At 39.5% G+C, this 21,647-nt stretch overlaps 2 protein-coding genes across 2 annotated transcripts in view; one reads left to right on the forward strand and one right to left on the reverse strand.

Annotated features, from left to right (window-relative positions):
• The first annotated feature begins 2,772 nt into the window (after nt 1–2,772).
• The window catches only part of LOC138197894 (myosin heavy chain, fast skeletal muscle-like), a 185,916-nt gene continuing 167,041 nt past the window's right edge, over nt 2,773–21,647 (forward strand). Inside the window, exons 1-35 of the mRNA XM_069148908.1 lie at nt 2,773–2,908; nt 3,001–3,157; nt 3,316–3,343; nt 3,437–3,551; nt 3,631–3,723; nt 3,810–3,873; nt 4,495–4,593; nt 4,687–4,790; nt 4,875–5,013; nt 5,529–5,647; nt 5,750–5,899; nt 5,981–6,151; nt 6,240–6,546; nt 6,675–6,751; nt 6,837–6,924; nt 7,026–7,143; nt 7,266–7,389; nt 7,488–7,624; nt 7,724–7,979; nt 8,104–8,346; nt 8,457–8,633; nt 8,741–8,886; nt 9,002–9,092; nt 9,186–9,575; nt 9,759–9,885; nt 10,182–10,300; nt 10,458–10,654; nt 10,738–10,921; nt 11,010–11,175; nt 11,277–11,401; nt 11,546–11,854; nt 11,939–12,142; nt 12,234–12,359; nt 12,475–12,645; nt 13,281–13,385. Coding sequence (XP_069005009.1) covers nt 2,798–2,908; nt 3,001–3,157; nt 3,316–3,343; nt 3,437–3,551; nt 3,631–3,723; nt 3,810–3,873; nt 4,495–4,593; nt 4,687–4,790; nt 4,875–5,013; nt 5,529–5,647; nt 5,750–5,899; nt 5,981–6,151; nt 6,240–6,546; nt 6,675–6,751; nt 6,837–6,924; nt 7,026–7,143; nt 7,266–7,389; nt 7,488–7,624; nt 7,724–7,979; nt 8,104–8,346; nt 8,457–8,633; nt 8,741–8,886; nt 9,002–9,092; nt 9,186–9,575; nt 9,759–9,885; nt 10,182–10,300; nt 10,458–10,654; nt 10,738–10,921; nt 11,010–11,175; nt 11,277–11,401; nt 11,546–11,854; nt 11,939–12,142; nt 12,234–12,359; nt 12,475–12,645; nt 13,281–13,385 — 5,337 coding nt within the window. The 5' untranslated portion in view covers nt 2,773–2,797. The remainder of the gene's footprint in view (nt 2,909–3,000; nt 3,158–3,315; nt 3,344–3,436; nt 3,552–3,630; nt 3,724–3,809; nt 3,874–4,494; nt 4,594–4,686; nt 4,791–4,874; nt 5,014–5,528; nt 5,648–5,749; nt 5,900–5,980; nt 6,152–6,239; nt 6,547–6,674; nt 6,752–6,836; nt 6,925–7,025; nt 7,144–7,265; nt 7,390–7,487; nt 7,625–7,723; nt 7,980–8,103; nt 8,347–8,456; nt 8,634–8,740; nt 8,887–9,001; nt 9,093–9,185; nt 9,576–9,758; nt 9,886–10,181; nt 10,301–10,457; nt 10,655–10,737; nt 10,922–11,009; nt 11,176–11,276; nt 11,402–11,545; nt 11,855–11,938; nt 12,143–12,233; nt 12,360–12,474; nt 12,646–13,280; nt 13,386–21,647) is intronic.
• On the reverse strand, nt 14,394–20,723 carry LOC138197650 (uncharacterized). The gene is made up of 16 exons (XM_069148506.1): nt 20,668–20,723; nt 20,147–20,317; nt 19,840–19,984; nt 19,551–19,705; nt 19,036–19,206; nt 18,729–18,873; nt 18,441–18,595; nt 17,939–18,109; nt 17,623–17,767; nt 17,338–17,507; nt 16,999–17,160; nt 16,644–16,797; nt 16,437–16,558; nt 15,850–16,032; nt 15,396–15,434; nt 14,394–15,308 (listed from the first exon to the last, which is right to left on the reverse strand). Exons 1-16 carry the CDS (start codon nt 20,683–20,685, stop codon nt 14,871–14,873), a joined length of 2,544 nt encoding a protein of 847 aa, XP_069004607.1. The 5' UTR covers nt 20,686–20,723; the 3' UTR covers nt 14,394–14,870.

Genomic DNA, 21,647 nt, shown 5'->3' on the forward strand with positions numbered 1-21,647 from the left:
CATCATGAAGCACAATATAATTAACGAATCAGATTTTTCCTTTTCGGTAACAAATGTAATGAGACATTTAACTTGGGACTTCCCTGACAACTCAATTGGTTTCATACCATTCGAAACAGCTGCTGCCGTTTTTCATCCTCGATGACACACAATGGGCCCGGTGTCAAGTTAGCCCACCATGCACTGCAGCCTTTTATGCTAGTTGTAACTTTCAGCTTTAGGAAAAAAAAAAAAAAAAAAAAAAAAAAATGAACACAGATGGAGAGACAGATTCATATTCGTATAAATGCAGACTGAGAAGTAGTACTGCACCATATGTATATATTGAAATCAGCTGCCTCTGTTGTGCAGAAATAGCGCGTCATGTATTTAAGCACACCAAGGCTTCACTCAAACAAGTTGACTAAAAAACACAACAAAGACTTTCAACTTTACTTGAATAGCTTGTTGGACACATGCTACTCAGGTAGCCCACCTACCTATCAAGGTCACATGGGTGACATTCCTCAAGGTCATCTTCTCCGAAGAGAGAATGTCGAGTAAGGTTCAGTAAACATACTTCACTCAACAATCCAGTTTAAAAATAAATGAAACCCATTGTAATAATCACAAATTGATTTTGTTTTGTTCATTGTACATTCACATTTTAACTTCCACTAATCCTGGATACAGTTTTCATTCATGGTACTGATTTTGTTTTGTTCATTGTACATTCACATTTTAACTTCCACTAATCCTGGATACAGTTTTCATTCATGGTACTATTACGGGTCTGGCATCTCTAACATCTTGTTTATTGGCACATGACTTATTTTGAGTCTTATCCCAGCCCTGATGGCAACTGTTCTCTCACTCCATTCCAAGATGACATGTAATCCCTCCTCAGCTTTTATGGAATGGTGCTCAGCGTCAATTTTATTTCAGACATCTGAGTTGTGTGTCTGTCCTGCAACTGTATACCAGTGACATTTACATGATTATCCAAAACTACAGCCTGCACTATGGCATATACCTTTAATATTATCACAACCTACAGGGAAGAGCATTAAGAAAACTGTGTTCATTATCAAAACAAGTTGGTGACAGACATGTATGTTAATCAAGTGTCATTATATCTGAATGCATATATTCTCTGGTGGACAAACACTCAGAGTCTGTGCTCAGTACATGCCCAACAACAGTTCCACAAGTAAATGGGTCACATCTGATGCACGTGTACTGTGGAATTATAGAAATACAAAAAAATAGTTAATTACAAAACTGATCATTTATTTCAGAACTAAGAAAAAGTGACCCCTTAGTCTTAAAATACTGAAGTCTTTTTATATCTTTGACCCTGTTTTATGGAATAGTTGATCCTGTTTCATTGGACTACCACATCGGACATGTGTGAACTGCAACTGTACACCAGTGACATTTGGGCGCTTCTCCAAAACTGAAAAAGAAAATGTAAAAACAATAATATATATATATAAATATTTATATAATTTATTGTACTAATAATTTTCGTGTCAGTATTATAATTTTAAAACAACTGTTTCTTTTTCAGCACAAAACCTGTATTGATAAAACATATTCTATTGAAGGTCAAATTTAGCAATACCAACACAATGAATGCTGCTCTTTTATAAATTCAAAAAAATATTGCATTATATGCATATGCATCAACAGATGCATGATGACATGTTAGAAGATCCTAAATACATGTTACATTATGTTTAAAAGTAATTGTTTTATGAAATTAATAAATTGATTCCCTAATACTTTTATTAACGCTATGCCTTTCAGTTTGAGCACAAGGAAAACATAACTACTGCCACAAATGTGCTTCCAAGGCAATATATTCACTTTAAATGTCAATGTCACAGGATTAGCAGCAACATAACAAGAATACATGACCAAATTGAGCAGGGCACACCTACTGAGAAGACAGTCCTCCCTCTATAAAAGAGGCACCTTAGCACTCAATAACTCAATAACTGGTAGGCTTCCAACTCAAGTGAGTACATTAACTACACTTGGTTTTTATCGTGAAACACTAATTTAACATAAATGTGCCTTCTTACAAAATCATTTGTGTACCTAATCTAATAATATCATTTTAGATCGTTTTTTCGTGTTTCACAGGCTTCTTTTCACAAATGTGATGCAAGACAGTAGTTTTAAAAGATTTAAATATTTTCAAATCAATTTAAAATCTCTGTAATTAATGTCATCGATAGGATCAAAGTAATAGACCTGACTGTATTCCATCTGCTGTTGGGACCAAAGGAGATAAATTCTAGTGTATTTTATCTGATATCCACAATTTTAAAATACATCTCACCCAATAAGCCTAACAGCATGTTAACATCTATTAAAACAAATACAAGAGAACTACAGCCTGTATGACCTTTTATTTTCAGCCACCCACAGTGCCATCATGAGCACAGACGCTGAGATGGAGGCCTATGGCCCGGCGGCCATTTACCTCCGTAAGCCTGAGAAGGAGAGGATGGAGGCCCAGACTACTCCATTCGATGCCAAAACGGCTTACTTTGTGGCTGAGCCTGAAGAGATGTACCTCAGGGGGAAACTCATCAAAAGAGAGGGTGGCAAAGTCACAGTTGAGACAGTTACAGGAAAGGCAAGTGAAAACTGCTTAAAATGAAACTCTGCAACTCACAGCATGACAGAATGAGATAAATTTCATTAAACTATTATACAATGTACTATCTTAGACATATCCCACTGAAATTTATGTTTTATTGTTTTTATTGTTCAGACCCTTACTGTAAAAGAGGATGACATCCACTCAATGAACCCTCCCAAGTACGATAAAATTGAGGACATGGCCATGATGACCCACCTCAATGAGCCATCTGTGCTGTATAACCTCAAAGAGCGTTTTTCATCATGGATGATCTACGTGAGCAACACTTTAACAATACAGTTTGCTTGTACAGTATCTGTGAAGCCTACGCATCAAGTCTGATAATGTTTCTCTGTTTGATACCACAGACCTACTCCGGCCTGTTCTGTGTCGTCGTGAACCCCTACAAGTGGCTTCCTGTGTACGATACTAAGGTTGTTAACGCATACAGAGGCAAGAAGAGGATTGAAGCTCCACCCCACATTTTCTCCATCTCTGATAATGCCTATCAGTTCATGCTCACTGGTAAGATCAAAGTAACTGCAGAATTTAGGTAGATGAGGCAAAGAAGGATGTCAACTATATAGGTTTAACGTGTGTGTGTGTGTGTGTGTGTGTGTGTGTGTGTGTGTGTGTGTGTGTGTGTGTGTGTGTGTGTGTGTGTGTGTGTGTGTGTATTTTAGATCGTGAGAACCAGTCTGTCCTCATTACGTGAGTACAAAAAAAAAAAAAAAAAAACCTTTTTTTTTTTTTAGAAATGTCATGATAATATTGCGAAGTAAAAATGATCCTTTAATTCCCCAGTGGAGAATCCGGTGCAGGAAAGACTGTCAACACCAAGCGTGTCATCCAGTACTTTGCGACAATTGCAGTGGCTGGACCTGGAAAGAAAGACGTTATCGGCTCAGGAAAAATTCAGGTAAAATTGACTGCTAGGCATCTTTGCCACAGCTGATTGTTGTTGCTGTTGGTTTTATACAGCTTCAAAACTGTTTTAGGGTTCGCTGGAAGATCAAATCATTGCAGCCAACCCTCTGCTAGAGGCCTACGGTAATGCCAAGACTGTGAGGAATGACAACTCCTCTCGTTTTGTAAGTGTTGAAAGGGCACAAAATGAAGCTTTCTGAGTTGCATATCAATATTTAAAATGCTGTTAACTTAAACCTGATATGTTTAGGGTAAATTCATCAGAATTCACTTCGCAACCACTGGCAAACTGGCCTCAGCAGATATTGAAACATGTAAGTCATTTTCTACATTTTCAATCACATTTGTTTTAATTTACACCTCACAATGATAATTCAACTGCAGCATACATTTCTGGTTATCCTAAATATATACAGTGCATGCAGAGGGAAACTTAGGCCTAAAGTAAAGCCTGTCGTTTGCATTATAGATGGTAGAAAAAAATTCAGCATTTGCGGAATAACTTTTTTTAACAGTTTATTTATTCAAAAGTGGTTGTGTTTAAACATTAGGTTGGCACAATGCAGCTGAAGTTTAGGATTGACATGTTTATGCTTACATAGCACAAATACAGGAGTTCAGTTTTGGAGGACAATTTATTTACGTTGCGGTGAAGCATATGCATGAGTATAGTGTGGCTGCAGCAAAAGTAACATATGAGAAGGTGACTAGCAAGTGATATAGATAGAGGCACAGTAACTGACTGCCATCAGTCTGTTGGTCTGGCAGCTCTTCCTGCCATCATGCAGCTGGATTAGGATAAGTGGATAGGTAATTGATATCACTGCAGTTATTAGTAAGCCAATAAAATCATAAACAGATGGTGAACACACTGGAATTAATTTGAAACAGTTACGTTGCGGTACCACACTTTTATACTAATTTGTTTGTCCTAGATCTGCTGGAGAAGTCTCGTGTCACTTTCCAGTTGTCTGCTGAGAGGAGCTACCATATCTTCTACCAGCTGATGACGGGCCACAAGCCTGAGCTCCTGGGTTTGTTTATAGACAACTTGAAACTTAAATTAATTAAAAATAAGAGAAATATCAGAGCAACATCTCATGTATTTTTTTTTTATTCTCTTCCAGAGGCTCTTCTGATCACCACTAACCCCTACGACTACCCAATGATCAGTCAGGGTGAAATCACTGTCAAAAGCATTGATGATGTGGAGGAGTTCATTGCAACTGATGTAAGTTGATAGTAATTTGTAGAATAACAGCAGACTGTCTGAATACCAGATGTTCTCAAAGGACTTGTTATGCATGAATCGCAGACTGCCATTGACATCTTGGGCTTCACCGGTGAAGAGAAGATTGCCATCTACAAGCTGACTGGAGCTGTGATGCATCATGGCAACATGAAATTTAAGCAGAAGCAGCGCGAGGAGCAGGCTGAGCCTGATGGCAATGAGGGTACTTACATTCATTTTGTGTTATTACATTCCCATATTACATCACATTACATCATATCACATCAAATGATATTATAGTGGGTAAACTAAAGCTGCAATCACTTCACAAAGCAAGAGTTTCCTGCATAGACTTAAACTCCAATAATGTAATCAAAATGTAATCACACTGGTATAAGAGAGGATTAAATTGACTGAATACCAGCTAGTAATATATGTTCACGACAAATACAGCCTGGCAGTCAATACTCTGATGTGTGAGTAGCAACATACAATAACTATTAAAGTTGCAATTACATCCGTGCCAAGATTGAAAAGTCACAAGCAATAACTAACCCAGCAAATCAGACATGTATTATTAAAATCTGTAAAGAGGGACCGTAAATAACTGCCTACAAAAATTCTACAAAAACTATGAGACATCTTAAGCACTGCAAGCAATAGGGATTGTTTTGTTTCTTACTTCATAGTGTTGATATTGCTTCATTACACCTAAAACATTTTTGTTCTTTCAATCAGTGGCTGATAAAATCGCCTACCTCATGGGCCTGAACTCTGCTGATATGCTGAAATGTCTGTGCTACCCCAGAGTCAAGGTTGGAAATGAGATGGTGACCAAAGGTCAGACCGTCCCACAGGTAATTCAAATAAAATTTGATCCTTGAAAATGTTTGTGAGATATTTGCATTTTGACATGAACATATTCTGAAAAATGTTTTTGCTAAAATCTCTTCTCTTAGGTCAACAATGCTGTCAGTGCTCTGTGCAAGTCTATCTATGAGAAAATGTTCTTGTGGATGGTCATCCGTATCAACGAGATGCTGGACACCAAGCAGCCAAGAAATTTCTTCATTGGAGTGTTGGATATCGCAGGTTTTGAGATCTTTGATGTGAGTAGTTGTAAAAAGTCTGAACCGTATTACAGAAGAACAAAATTCTGCAATACCACAAAATTACTTTCTGTATTACAGTACAACAGCTTGGAGCAACTGTGTATCAACTTCACCAATGAGAAACTGCAACAGTTCTTCAACCACACCATGTTTGTCCTGGAGCAAGAGGAGTACAAGAAAGAGGGCATTGAGTGGGAGTTCATTGACTTTGGTATGGACTTGGCTGCCTGCATTGAGCTTATCGAGAAGGTAAGTCAAATCTGTAGGGCAGGAGTTAGGTCCTGTTTTTCTGACAACCTGGTAAATTGCTTTCAACATTGGCATGATGTCCTTTCAGCCACTGGGCATCTTCTCCATCCTTGAAGAGGAGTGCATGTTCCCCAAGGCCTCAGACACTTCGTTCAAGAACAAGCTGCATGATCAGCATCTTGGCAAGACCAAGGCCTTTGAGAAGCCAAAGCCTGGAAAGGGCAAAGCTGAGGCTCACTTCTCCTTGGTTCACTATGCTGGTACAGTGGACTACAATATCACTGGCTGGCTGGAAAAGAACAAGGACCCACTGAACGACTCAGTTATTCAGCTCTACCAGAAGTCTGCAAACAAACTGCTGTGCTTACTGTATGCAACCCATTCATCAACTGACGGTAAGGATCAGTCCAAACTGGTGATCTGATCAATTATGTTACTAAGTTAAAATATGCAGTTGTTATGTGGTTATAAACCTCAGCATGTAAAACAAATGACTCAATTGAAACTTTACTTTGAAAAACAGATGCTGCTGGTGGTGGTGCCAAGAAGGGTGGCAAGAAGAAGGGTGGCTCCTTCCAGACTGTGTCTGCTCTGTTCAGAGTATGTATTGTTTCATTATTGAATAACAATCATACACACATTGTGAAACAATGTTGATCTATTTTCTCATGATGCTACTCAACAGGAGAACTTGGGCAAGCTGATGACCAACTTGAGGAGCACTCATCCTCACTTTGTCCGTTGCCTGATTCCCAATGAATCAAAAACGCCTGGTAAGAAGTTTGTAATCCACTTTTCAGCATTTTAAAGTAAAAAAAAAAAAAAAGAGAGAAAAAAGAAATATTTTTAACAATGCACATTTGGTAATATGCAGGTCTTATGGAGAACTTCCTGGTCATCCACCAGCTGAGGTGTAACGGTGTGCTGGAGGGCATCAGAATCTGCAGAAAGGGCTTCCCCAGCAGAGTCATGTATGCTGACTTCAAGCAGAGGTGAGAATAATTTTCAGTTTATGTGTAATAAATGCAACTGATTTCACTTGAATGACTATAATGGAGAATACCAGACTAAAAGCTAAAATTACTTCAAGTAAAACCATAATTTTATCTTGCAGATACAAAGTATTGAATGCCAGTGTCATTCCTGAGGGACAGTTCATTGACAACAAGAAGGCTGCAGAGAAGCTGCTGGGCTCCATTGATGTGGACCACACTCAGTACAAGTTTGGACACACTAAGGTGCATTTCCAAAAATTATATAAATATTTTAAGGCACAAAATCCAGTAGTGTCCATGTATACTGACATTATTTATTTTTTTGTAACTTCACAACATAGGTGTTCTTCAAAGCTGGTCTGCTGGGTACCCTTGAGGAGATGAGAGATGAGAAACTGGCCACTCTGGTGACCATGACTCAGGCTCTCAGCAGAGGATTCCTCATGAGGAAGGAGTTTGTGAAGATGATGGAGAGGAGGTAGGATGATCATGCAGCATATATGGAATTGTCCTTTAAATTACAATGTGATGTCAAACAACAACACTGTATACACACTAATTTGTGTTCCTTTTGTAGGGATGCAATCTTCACCGTCCAGTACAACATCCGTTCATTCATGAATGTGAAGAACTGGCCATGGATGAATCTGTACTTCAAGATCAAGCCTCTTTTGAAGAGCGCTGAGACTGAGAAGGAGCTGCAGTCAATGAAGGAGAACTATGACAAGATGAAGACAGACTTAGCTACTGCTCTGGCCAAGAAAAAGGACCTGGAGGAGAAGATGGTTTCCATCCTGCAGGAGAAGAATGACCTGCAACTCCAAGTGGCTTCAGTAAGTTGGAAACAAGAGCGAGTTTGACTGTAACACATCTGTACTTCTCCTATTGGACACTATTGCTCACATTTTCCAACATATAGGTGATAAATAAATATTTTATATATTGTCTCAACAATAGGAAGCTGAGAATCTCGATGATGCTGAGGAGAGGTGTGAGGGGCTCATTAAGAGCAAGATCCAGCTCGAGGCCAAACTCAAAGAGACAACTGAGAGACTGGAGGATGAAGAGGAAATGAATGCTGAGCTGACTGCCAAGAAGAGGAAGTTGGAGGATGAATGCTCTGAGCTGAAGAAGGACATTGATGACTTGGAGCTCACCTTGGCTAAAGTGGAGAAGGAGAAACATGCCACAGAAAACAAGGTTTACTTCAGTTTGACTATCTTTTCAATGCAACTTTAGACATGTGATGTTATTCCCCTTTACTTCATTTCATATTTGGGCGGGGGATTGAACTGCTCACATAATTTCAGGTGAAAAACCTGACGGAGGAGATGGCATCTCAAGATGAGTCGATTGCCAAGTTAACCAAGGAGAAGAAAGCTCTCCAAGACGCCCATCAGCAAACACTGGATGACCTCCAGGCAGAGGAAGACAAAGTCAATACTCTGACCAAGGCCAAGACAAAGCTGGAACAGCAAGTGGACGATGTAAGAAAACAATAATTATGATGTTGTTATGTTGGTTTTTTTGAATGGTTGTTGGTATTTAAGGTTTGTCTTTCAAATCCCTCAAATCAACAATTACTGCTTTATAGCTTGAGGGCTCACTGGAGCAAGAGAAGAAGCTCCGTATGGACCTTGAGAGAGCCAAGAGGAAGCTGGAGGGAGATCTGAAACTGGCCCAGGAATCCATAATGGATCTGGAGAATGACAAGCAGCAATCTGACGAGAAAATCAAGAAGTGTGTTGTTGTTTTTTAAATTATCTTTTTTTTGTCTGTGCCATAATAAAACATAATATTCCCAGTTCAACTGAACTTACAAATGTGAAAATTGTCTTCTGTTCTGTGTTTCCAGGAAGGACTTTGAAATCAGCCAGCTGCTCAGCAAGATTGAGGATGAACAGTCTCTTGGTGCTCAGCTTCAGAAGAAGATCAAGGAACTCCAGGTAAAACTATTTCACGTGAATATTAAACTCAGATATTCTTCAACAACATGTTCAAGTTTTAAGTCTTCTTGATGTTAACATCATCAAATCAAGGCTCGTATTGAGGAGCTGGAAGAGGAGATTGAGGCTGAGAGGGCTGCTCGGGCTAAGGTTGAGAAGCAGAGAGCTGATCTCTCCAGGGAGCTTGAGGAGATCAGTGAGAGGCTTGAGGAAGCTGGTGGAGCAACAGCTGCTCAGATTGAGATGAACAAGAAGCGTGAGGCTGACTTCCAGAAGATGCGTCGGGATCTTGAAGAATCAACCCTGCAGCATGAATCTACTGCAGCAGCTCTCCGCAAGAAGCAGGCTGACAGCGTTGCAGAGCTGGGAGAGCAGATCGACAACCTCCAGCGCGTCAAGCAGAAGCTGGAAAAGGAGAAGAGCGAGTTCAAGATGGAGATTGATGACCTCTCCAGCAACATGGAGTCTGTTGCTAAATCAAAGGTAGGCAATATTTACTTTATTATTATCATTACTAATATCATTACATATTATTTAAAAAAAAAAACAATGACATGATTTCAGGAACAATCCAAGTAATGAAAGTGGAGAATAATTGCAAAATGACTGATCAGTTAATTCCATGTTCACCAGATTTGAACCATGTTAATCATATTCCAATGACAGGCCAACCTGGAAAAAATGTGCCGCACTCTTGAAGACCAACTAAGTGAAATCAAGTCCAAAAATGATGAGAACGTTCGCCAGCTGAATGACCTGAGTGCTCAGAGGGCAAGACTTCAGACAGAGAACGGTGATTATCCAAAGATGGGATAGGTGTTCCATTATAATAATTACACATTTTTTTATTAAGGTCTGATATGATTAATCACTGTGTTCCAACATTTTTTATTTTATTTTTTATTTAAATGGTTATATGGCAATTTGTATATGTACAGTAATTATTCCAATCATTATTTTTTTAAATTATTTAAGAGATGGAAGACATAATTATTTAGGTTCCAATTAACCTGTTATTTACATACAGTATAGTCCCATTTAATGAGTATTTTTTTCTCAGTTTTTTTATTCTAATTCTTACTCGTTCAGGTGAGTTTTCGCGCCAGCTCGAGGAGAAGGAAGCTCTGATTTCCCAGCTGACCAGAGGCAAACAGGCCTATACTCAGCAAATTGAAGAGCTTAAGAGACACATTGAGGAGGAAGTTAAGGTACCAGATGTCATATTTACATTTTCTACTTTATATATGAGTGCATGAAATTATCAGGTTTTAGTGACACATATATGTATGACAGTGATATCTCAGGCATGACTGGTTTAAATTATTTATTTATTTTTTTTAAATGCTCCTTATGATCAATTTATAGGCCAAGAACGCCCTGGCCCACGCTGTTCAGTCAGCTCGCCATGACTGTGATCTGCTCCGAGAGCAGTTTGAGGAGGAGCAGGAGGCAAAGGCTGAGCTGCAGAGAGGAATGTCCAAGGCCAACAGTGAGGTGGCTCAGTGGAGAGCCAAATATGAGACTGATGCTATCCAGCGCACTGAGGAGCTGGAGGAGGCCAAGTAAGTAACTACAATTTTATTGTTTAAAATGGTTTTCATTTCAATTGTTTGCTTTGAAATGATTAAAAATGTCTTAAACACAGGAAAAAGCTTGCCCAGCGCCTGCAGGATGCTGAGGAATCCATCGAGGCTGTGAACTCCAAGTGTGCCTCTTTGGAGAAGACCAAGCAGAGGCTGCAGAGTGAAGTGGAAGACCTCATGATTGATGTGGAGAGAGCTAACGGTCTGGCTGCCAACCTCGACAAGAAGCAGAGGAACTTTGATAAGGTATAAGTTGTTAAAGCGGAAAACAAAACATGGCTCAACACAGGACCAGGTCAGTCCCAAACAAAATGTTCCATCGATATATTTCTAGGTCCTGTCAGAATGGAAACAGAAGTATGAGGAGGGTCAGGCAGAGCTGGAAGGAGCCCAGAAGGAGGCTCGCTCTCTCAGCACTGAGCTGTTCAAAATGAAGAACTCCTACGAGGAGTCACTGGATCAGCTGGAAACCATGAAGAGAGAGAACAAGAACCTGCAGCGTATGTTAACTGCTGTCTATTTTCAGGACAACTAATCATTTATTGGCCTACTAGTTGTGAATAGCCTGTGATTGCTCATCTTTCTTGTATCTACTCTGTAGAGGAGATCTCAGATCTGACAGAGCAGATTGGAGAAACTGGAAAGAGCATTCATGAGCTGGAGAAAGCCAAGAAGGCTATAGAAAGCGAGAAAGTTGAAATTCAGACAGCCCTGGAAGAAGCTGAGGTAATGTCTTTTAGATATAATTTGCTTATCATCATTTCAATTCATGAACAGTATGCTATGTAATTAGTTCTTTAACTAATTTCAAATGTGTTTTGTTCTAATGACAAAGCAACTATTTTGGCACTTCACTGACTTGTCTTGCAGGGTACACTGGAGCATGAGGAGTCCAAGATTCTGCGTGTTCAGCTTGAGCTCAACCAGGTCAAAGGTGAGGTTGATAGAAAGATGTCAGAGAAGGACGAGGAGATGGAGCAGATCAAGAGGAACAGTCAGAGGGTGATTGAATCCATGCAGAGCACTCTTGATTCTGAGGTCAGGAGCAGGAACGATGCCCTGAGAGTCAAGAAGAAGATGGAGGGAGACCTGAATGAGATGGAGATTCAGCTGAGCCATGCCAACAGGCAGGCTGCTGAGGCCCAGAAACAACTGAGGAATGTCCAGGGACAGCTTAAGGTGAGTTTTGCATAATTGCTTAGTTTAAAAAGATAAGTAAAAGGAATAAAGAAGGTTTATTGTTTTGTTTACTATTTATCTTAGGATGCCCAACTGCACCTTGATGATGCTGTCAGAGGACAGGAAGACATGAAGGAGCAGGTTGCCATGGTGGAGCGCAGAAATGGTCTGATGTTGGCCGAGATTGAGGAGCTGAGAGCCGCTCTGGAGCAGACAGAGAGAGGACGCAAGGTGGCTGAGCAAGAGTTGATTGATGCCAGTGAGCGTGTCGGACTGCTTCACTCTCAGGTTGGTTTTCATTAATTCACAAGATCTGTATTCCAGCAAAGCTGTAAGACACATGCCCTTAAAATACTCTCTTATCTCGGTCAAAATTCAGAACACCAGTCTTATCAACACCAAGAAGAAGCTGGAGTCTGACCTCATCCAGGTTCAGGGTGAGGTGGATGATACTGTTCAGGAAGCAAGAAACGCTGAGGAGAAGGCCAAAAAGGCCATCACTGATGTGAGTTCATGTCTCTCACTCTTCTATTTTGTCGATTTGGTCATTTCCATGCAGTGATAATGTTACATATATATTAAATATTATAAATTAAATAGAGAACATGTCATCATTATAGGCTGCCATGATGGCTGAGGAGCTGAAGAAGGAGCAGGACACCAGCGCTCACTTGGAGAGGATGAAGAAGAATCTGGAGGTCACAGTCAAAGACCTGCAGCACCGTCTGGATGAGGCTGAGAACCTCGCCATGAAGGGTGGCAAGAAGCAGCTCCAGAAACTGGAGTCCAGGGTATGATGTAGCCTATAATAGGTTGTGCAAAAGAACAATTAAAACTTCCAGTGCGGAAATTTTACCTTCAAATGAGCATGTTACACTCGGATCTTGGCAAATTAATTCATACAATATTGAGTAAGAGTACCAATGCCTGATAATTCACTTTGTAATTCATAGTAATATTTTGAAATCGGTTCTGCTGGTCAGGTACTACTGCGCCTCCGCTTGAATGCGTAAGAGTATGCGCACTAGAGACTTCCGCAACCGAGCTGGCTAACTTCTCGTTTAGCCCTATGCCAAACTGAATGGGGATAAAAGAGTTAAATTGTGAAACTCTTCTCAACTTTTCTAATATTATCAGACTCAATGGAGCAAATTCTGAAAGTGAAACGACATATTTTGCAGGGTTGTGATGCCTTTTATATCAATCATCCACAATTTAGCCTCAGTTTTTTTTTCACCTGCAACAGTAGCTAAAGTCTATGATGTAGGCATGTTCAGAGTTATTATGCTCTCTGGAAGAAGGGGAGGCAAAGGTTCAGAACTACAGGTTTAAGTGTAAAACTCCCACTTTGAATGAATTATATAAGCATTTCGTACTTTGTCCTGATATCCTTGTACAAAACTGATTATTTAGGATCTTGTTCCAGGTACGTGAACTGGAGTCTGAGGTTGAAGCCGAGCAGAGACGCGGAGCTGATGCTGTTAAAGGAGTCCGCAAATATGAGAGGAGAGTGAAGGAGCTGTCCTACCAGGTAAATAACTTCACTAAGAACACACCTTTCTGTGAATTGCTTGTTTCCTTTTACTCAAATCTTTCATCTGTGTAGACTGAGGAGGACAAGAAGAATGTGAACAGACTTCAGGATCTGGTGGACAAGCTGCAGCTCAAAGTGAAGGCTTACAAGAGACAGGCTGAGGAGGCTGTAAGTGAATATTTATATGACCCGTCTTTTTATTTTTGAACCAATAATACCAACAGAAACGTCCTTGTAACTAAGTACAATTCCAATCCCTTCACAGGAGGAGCAGGCCAACGCTCATCTGTCTAGGCACAGGAAGGTCCAGCATGAGCTGGAGGAAGCTCAGGAACGCGCTGACATCGCTGAGTCCCAGGTCAACAAGCTGAGAGTCAAGAGCCGTGATGCTGGAAAGGTAATATTTCAGCCTTCTTTGACAGTATTATATTGTATATATACCCCATACACAGACTTCATCTCTATAACTAGCCACATAATGACCTCTTATAATAATGCCTATAGTGCACTAGTTCACAATCTAATGCTGATAACAAACACAAGCTTTAATTTAAGTATCGTCATTCCATTATTACATATTTATTATTATTGTATTTCTATTGCAATACATCCCTACAAACACTAACCCCATTTCCAAATGGTCTCTCTTACTTTCAGGGAAGTGACTCTGCTGAATAAGGCACAAGATCCAACGGAGTTAGTTAAGAGTTCATATAATATGAGCTCCGGCATATTTTCTTCTCTAAATCTTCAATAAATGTTAAAAAAAAATCTCAGAAGTGTTATGTTTTTTTTTTAATCTTCGTGCCATGCTCAACCTCATGCTACCAAATTAGCCTTGAATATGAAGAACAAACTAACTTACAACTCATTACGACTGCAATTTTAGCTATGATCAAGTGTCACACTTCTATTTCACCTTTTACTTTTGCTATGGGGGAACCAGATTCTCCATGTGGATCAGCTAATCAAGATAAAAATGTGATCAGATTTAAAAGTTTGGTATTTCTGTTTTTATTGATGTGCTTTGAATGCACCTTTTGTCATAGTTTCACACAGTTTTCCAGACCTGTGGGTTTAATTCATTATCACCTAAAAAGTCTGCCTTTGGATGAGCAGTTGCATCTTTAACTGTATACATTTCATTTACATTATAAAAAGCAAAGCAATGCAATTTCACCCAAACTACTAAACTCAAATTATAATGAACAACATATATACTGTATATGGAACATTTAACTAGCAAAGGAAAATATTCCTTATCAAATTACCCAATAAAAACCAAATAAACTTTAGTTCTGCTTTAGCAAGAGCTTCTAATTATCAAGGGCGTATGGAAACTACAAATACTAATTATATATTTTGAAATGTTTAATCAAATATTTTCCAGACCAATTACTGACATCTCGCATAACATTTCTATAAATGTCCTCAACAGATAACTCACAATGTGGCATACTTAACTATTGTTTATTGCCACCTTTATTTCTTATCCTTCTTTCCAGCCACCTTGCCCCTTCCTTGCTCTGCCTTTTCCTTTCCCGGAACCCCTCTCCCTTTTTGTCCACCTTCAGCCATTCCTTTCTGCAGTTGAGCTGCATGAACCTTCTCAATCAGGGAGACGCAGTCGTCATCATGACTGATAAGACTGAGCCTTCCCTGTTCATTTGAGCATGAAGTTACAGAATGTGCTTTTCTGGTTGCACCAGGGTTGGGAGATGATGGCTTTGAGTGGCTTTTCCTAGGACTTGCATGCCTTGGAGAGCGGTGCCTGGACTTAACATCTCCTTTTGGGACAAGGTTTAAGTCGAAGGCCCTGGCTCTGCCAGATACCGGGCTCAGAGGAATCACAAGATTTTCTCCTGGGGCTCCAACAGTAAGGAAGACTTCTGGGAATGCAACTGGCTGAATCCTCTGTCCCTTTGACAGATAAAAGAGTTACATACGTGTGAAAGGCACTTCTTTTAAATTAAATCAAAATCTCACACAAAGTCTGGCCCAACTTACCTGCTGTGGTATGAAGCTCATGGACACCTTCACTGTCACCTGTAAAAAAGCAACATGTCAGTGTTCTCACACAGTGTTTAAGTGACTTTTGTTCAGCTTTACATTCATCATAGGTCAGCAGTGGACCAAGTCCAAGACTAGACTTTAACATTAATTAAAGCAGAAAAGGGCAAGATGTCCATCTTATCAGTGAAACTCACAAATGGAACTCTAATAATGGAGCATCCATTCATCCCTAACAGAAACCCTTAAGAAGTGATGATTCAAATTCTTAAAGCTGAAGTTTTACAAGTTAGATCTTTTCACTTTCGCTTTCCGATGTAAACCAGATTGGTAAATACTAACACTCTACTGGTGTCTCTTTATATGACCACTAAATGTTGTTTTTTTTCCTTCCTCATGGTACACTCCCAATGAAATCAAGACACTGTTAATTTTCAGGAGAACAATTTACCTGTGCCGGGGAATTTAGCTTCTTCTGATATTCGGTCTCGGGGGTGAATGAAGCAGATTTGATTATGGGCCTGATGGGGCCAAATTCTGCATAAGCCATTTCAGCTTGAGAGGGAGGTCTGGAACAGTTCTTCCTTGATGTTGTTGGTGTACATTCAGCCACCATGATGTGTGGTGTAGAGGTCTTGCAGAAGATACGTTAAAACCAATTATTTTTCCATGAGAGACGGGACTAATTCAAACAATGAATTGTAGGCCTAAGGCTGTTAATTAAGCAGAAATTAAAATGTAAATGTTGCTTTAGATAAAATACAGATGGCACTAATATTCTTTATATCTAAAATGTAAAAAATTTAACCAGCTCAGCTATTTCATAGAGGGAACCGGCAGTCCAAGTATTATGTTTCTGCCAAAATTATTTTCTGGGTTACACACAAGACACAAACATTTACCTTCACACTGATAGAGACACATTGTGTCCTGCATGCTATATGTGGAAGCGTGCCGTAAAAATAACAAGCGTCTACATACAGCAACGTGTGGCAGTGATATTCACTCCACCAATAATTTAGATGTAGCATAATTTACTGGGGTTTTAGCTTTTGTATTTCCACTTATCCCTGGCAGGGTAGGAAGTGCAACACGCTGATCATCAAGCCGACTTGACTGACTGGAGGTGATGGCTTTGAAGAACGCATCAGCTTCTGCACCTGTTACAGAGAGTCAAGAGTTATTTATTACATGTCAAAGACAGAAAACACATCTTTGACCTTCCATGCACTGTGATTTTCTGACCTGTGGGTACATTTTTTGAAGCACTTCCATTGTGTGTGGGTGTGGCAGGTGTGCTTCTGCTGGGCTGTAAAGTGCAACGCTGCTCATCCATACGTCCCCTTTGTGCGTGACATATCATTTCAAGGAACTGGTCCTGCTCAGCTGGAGATGCCTCCTAAAAGGATTCAAAGAAATAAAAGCAATGAAAAGTGGGACAACTTGCAAACAACTTAGCAAACACAGGCAGCAAATTTAAATAAAACTTCTATATTTTTATTTCTTTAAAAGACCATAAAGGATGAGCCTTCCTTAATAAATATAGGATAACAGGACAGGAAAAGCATGAGTAAAAACTATAAATTGCATGACATCTGACCTGAAGTTGTTGGTCAGTTTTGCCGGGGTTTAAGGAGGAAGACGTCTGGGGAGTTTTACCAGATGTGTCTGAATCGTGGTAGTCTTTGTGCTGAGTTGATGGGGTACTCGGATTCTGGAGGACTCGGGGTGCAGAACATCTCTGTTCATCCATCCTCGAGCCCTGTGGGAAGAAAATCAGACTAACTGTCGTCATAGTTGATCAAAGCAGTTGGATTTATTGTTGAACACAATCTACAATCTGCAAAAAGGTGTAAACACACTGTCGACCAAAATAACAAAAACTGGCAACAACTTTCCACAATGACGAAATAGATACATGCTATGTATGAGGCCAAACCTGGACTTTGGAAACCATGTAGCACAAGTAGCTCGCATCCCTCTCAGCAGCAGTGGATGTTGATGTGGTACCTCCATTCTGTATCCCTGGTAATGAATGAAGAGACACCCGTTGGTCGTCCAGCCGCTGGCCCTGAGAGTTGGCCAGCAAACTGAAGAACTTCTCAGAATCTGCGCATGAGTGGAAATATGTACACAATTAATATATCAACAATATACAATGAAGCTATCAGTGTAAAACATTAAATGCAAAAACTAAGGAGGGAAAATATGTTTGTATTCATACCTTGGGGCACGGTGCTCTGACTGGGCTGACGTTTGGGTGTGGAGTGGGAACTCGCATTTAAGACACATCGCTGTTCGTCCATTCGGCCACGCTGTGAATGACTCATTATAGTAAGAAATTTGTCCTGATCACCGGTAGTCAAGACCTGGATGGGAAAAAGTGAACGGTACATATCACAGGCAGTAAATATAAGCAAAAGAAATGACATGCAAAAAAACAAAAAAAATAAGTACATCTAAAACCTCATTGTTTAAATGTCATTTATTGCAACTTTCCTCCTGGGATTAAAAATTATATCACACACTTGAGCACATACCTCTTTTGGAGATGTTTTATCTTTACTCTTTGGTTGTTCGATGTCTGAGCTGGGGCTGAATGTAGCTGAACGTGGAGCATCTGGACCAGACACAGAATTATCCTTTGATGGTGAAGACTCTCGGGTTCGAATTTGATTTAGCGAACATCTTTGGTCCTCCATTCTAGATCCCTAAAAAAAGCATCAACCAGCAGTTCTCAGCTTCTCAAATCTTTACCACATAAAGTTCCAAAGATCAAGGAGGTAGTAATACAATTTTCAGGTCAAGAATGGTTTGAATTTTAAAAGGGACATTACACATGACGTGTTTTTACATGACATTTCTATAACAGCTGTTTGTTTTTTCTAGCATCATATAAACTCCATTTCTTTTGCAGTATTCTGTTCACATTCTAGATTCATATATCTGTACAACATTCAAAGCCACTACAGTATTTTGTTACCTTGTATTTTAGCAGCAACAACAAATGTGTTTTCGTCTTTAAAAAAAAAAAGAACTTACCTGAGCTTTAGAGACCATGTAACACAAGTAGCTTGAATCTCCAGCAGAAGTGTCTTTTTCACTCTTTAATCCCGGTAGGGGTGCCAGAGACACTCGCTGATCGTCGAGCCGTTGGCTCTGAGTGTTGGCCAGGAGGTTAAAGAACGCTTCAGGGTCTAGAATTAGTGGAAATATGTACACAATTAATATATCAACATATAAGGGCAATGAAGCTATCAGTGTAAAACATTAAATGCAAAAAAAAAAAAAAAAAAAAAAAAAGGAGGGAAAATATGTTTGTATTCATACCTTGGGACACGGTGCTCTGACTGGGCTGACGTTTGGGTGTGGAGTGGGAACTCGCATTTAAGACACATCGCTGTTCGTCCATTCGGCCACGCTGTGAATGACTCATTATAGTAAGAAATTTGTCCTGATCACCGGTAGTCAAGACCTGGATGGGGAAAAAGTGAACGGTACATATCACAGGCAGTAAATATAAGCAAAAGAAATGACATGCAAAAAAACAAACAAAATAAGTACATCTAAAACCTCATTGTTTAAATGTCATTTATTGCAACTTTCCTCCTGGGATTAAAAATGATATCACACATACCTCTTTTGGAGATGTTTTATCTTTACTCTTTGGTTGTTCGATGACTGAGCTGGGGCTGAATGAAGCTGAACGTGGAGCATCTGGACCAGACACAGAATTATCCTTTGATGGTGAAGACTCTCGGGTTCGAATTTGATTTAGCGAACATCTTTGGTCCTCCATTCTGGATCCCTAAAAAAAAGCATCAACCAGCAGTTCTCAGCTTTTTTATATATATAGGCACAAATCTTTACCACATAAAGTTCCAAAGATCAAGGAGGTAGCAATATAATTTTAAGGTCAAGAATGGTTTGAATTTTAAAAGGGACATTACACATGGCGTGTTTTTACATGACATTTCTATAACAGCTGTTTGTTTTTTCTAGCATCATATAAACTCCATTTCTTTTGCAGTATTCTGTTCACATTCTAGATTCATATATCTGTACAACATTCAAAGCCACTACAGTATTTTGTTACCTTGTATTTTAGCAGCAACAACAAATGTGTTTTCTTCTTTAAAAAAAAGAACTTACCTGAGCTTTAGAGACCATGTAACACAAGTAGCTTGAATCTCCAGCAGAAGTGTCTTTTTCACTCTTTAATCCCGGTAGGGGTGCCAGAGACACTCGCTGATCGTCGAGCCGTTGGCTCTGAGTGTTGGCCAGGAGGTTAAAGAACGCTTCAGGGTCTAGAATTAGTGGAAATATGTACACAATTAATATATCAACATATAAGGGCAATGAAGCTATCAGTGTAAAACATTAAATGCAAAAAAAAAAAAAAAAAAAAAAAAAAGGAGGGAAAATATGTTTGTATTCATACCTTGGGACACGGTGCTCTGACTGGGCTGACGTTTGGGTGTGGAGTGGGAACTCGCATTTAAGACACATCGCTGTTCGTCCATTCGGCCACGCTGTGAATGACTCATTATAGTAAGAAATTTGTCCTGATCACCGGTAGTCAAGACCTGGATGGGGAAAAAGTGAACGGTACATATCACAGGCAGTAAATATAAGCAAAAGAAATGACATGCAAAAAAACAAACAAAATAAGTACATCTAAAACCTCATTGTTTAAATGTCATTTATTGCAACTTTCCTCCTGGGATTAAAAATGATATCACACATACCTCTTTTGGAGATGTTTTATCTTTACTCTTTGGTTGTTCGATGACTGAGCTGGGGCTGAATGAAGCTGAACGTGGAGCATCTGGACCAGACACAGAATTATCCTTTGATGGTGAAGACTCTCGGGTTCGAATTTGATTTAGCGAACATCTTTGGTCCTCCATTCTGGATCCCTAAAAAAAAGCATCAACCAGCAGTTCTCAGCTTTTTTATATATATATAGGCACAAATCTTTACCACATAAAGTTCCAAAGATCAAGGAGGTAGCAATATAATTTTAAGGTCAAGAATGGTTTGAATTTTAAAAGGGACATTACACATGGCGTGTTTTTACATGACATTTCTATAACAGCTGTTTGTTTTTTCTAGCATCATATAAACTCCATTTCTTTTGCAGTATTCTGTTCACATTCTAGATTCATATATCTGTACAACATTCAAAGCCACTAACAGTATTTTGTTACCTTGTATTTTAGCAGCAACAACAAATGTGTTTTCTTCTTTAAAAAAAAAAAGAACTTACCTGAGCTTTAGAGACCATGTAACACAAGTAGCTTGAATCTCCAGCAGAAGTGTCTTTTTCACTCTTTAATCCCGGCAGGGGTGCCAGAGACACTCGCTGATCGTCGAGCCGTTGGCTCTGAGTGTTGGCCAGGAGGTTAAAGAACGCTTCAGGGTCTGGAATTAGTGGAAATATGTACACAATTAATATATCAACATGTAAGGGCAATGAAGCTATCAGTGTAAAACATTAAATGCAAAAACTAAGGAGGGAAAATATGTTTGTATTCATACCTTCGGGCACGGTGCTCTGACTGGGCTGGCGTTTGGGTGTGGAGTGGGAACTCGCATTTAAGACACATCGCTGTTCGTCCATTCGGCCACGCTGTGAATGACTCATTATAGTAAGAAATTTGTCCTGATCACCGGTAGTCAAGACCTGGATGGGAAAAAGTGAACGGTACATATCACAGGCAGTAAATATAAGCAAAAGAAATGACATGCAAAAAAACAAAAAAAATAAGTGAATCTAAAACCTCATTGTTTAAATGTCATTTATTGCAACTTTCCTCCTGGGATTAAAAATTATATCACACACTTGAGCACATACCTCTTTTGGAGATGTTTTATCTTTACTCTTTGGTTGTTCGATGACTGAGCTGGGGCTGAATGAAGCTGAACGTGGAGCATCTGGACCAGACACAGAATTATCCTTTGATGGTGAAGACTCTCGGGTTCGAATTTGATTTAGCGAACATCTTTGGTCCTCCATTCTGGATCCCTAAAAAAAGCATCAACCAGCAGTTCTCAGCTTCTCAAATCTTTACCACATAAAGTTCCAAAGATCAAGGAGGTAGTAATACAATTTTCAGGTCAAGAATGGTTTGAATTTTAAAAGGGACATTACACATGATGTGTTTTTACATGACATTTCTATAACAACTGTTTGTTTTTTCTAGCATCATATAAACTCCATTTCTTTTGCAGTATTCTGTTCACATT

Source organism: Embiotoca jacksoni, unplaced genomic scaffold, assembly GCF_022577435.1.
Source record: "Embiotoca jacksoni isolate LCO1_2020_lvr unplaced genomic scaffold, fEmbJac1.0.p SCAF_15, whole genome shotgun sequence".
Taxonomy (NCBI): domain Eukaryota; kingdom Metazoa; phylum Chordata; class Actinopteri; family Embiotocidae; genus Embiotoca; species Embiotoca jacksoni.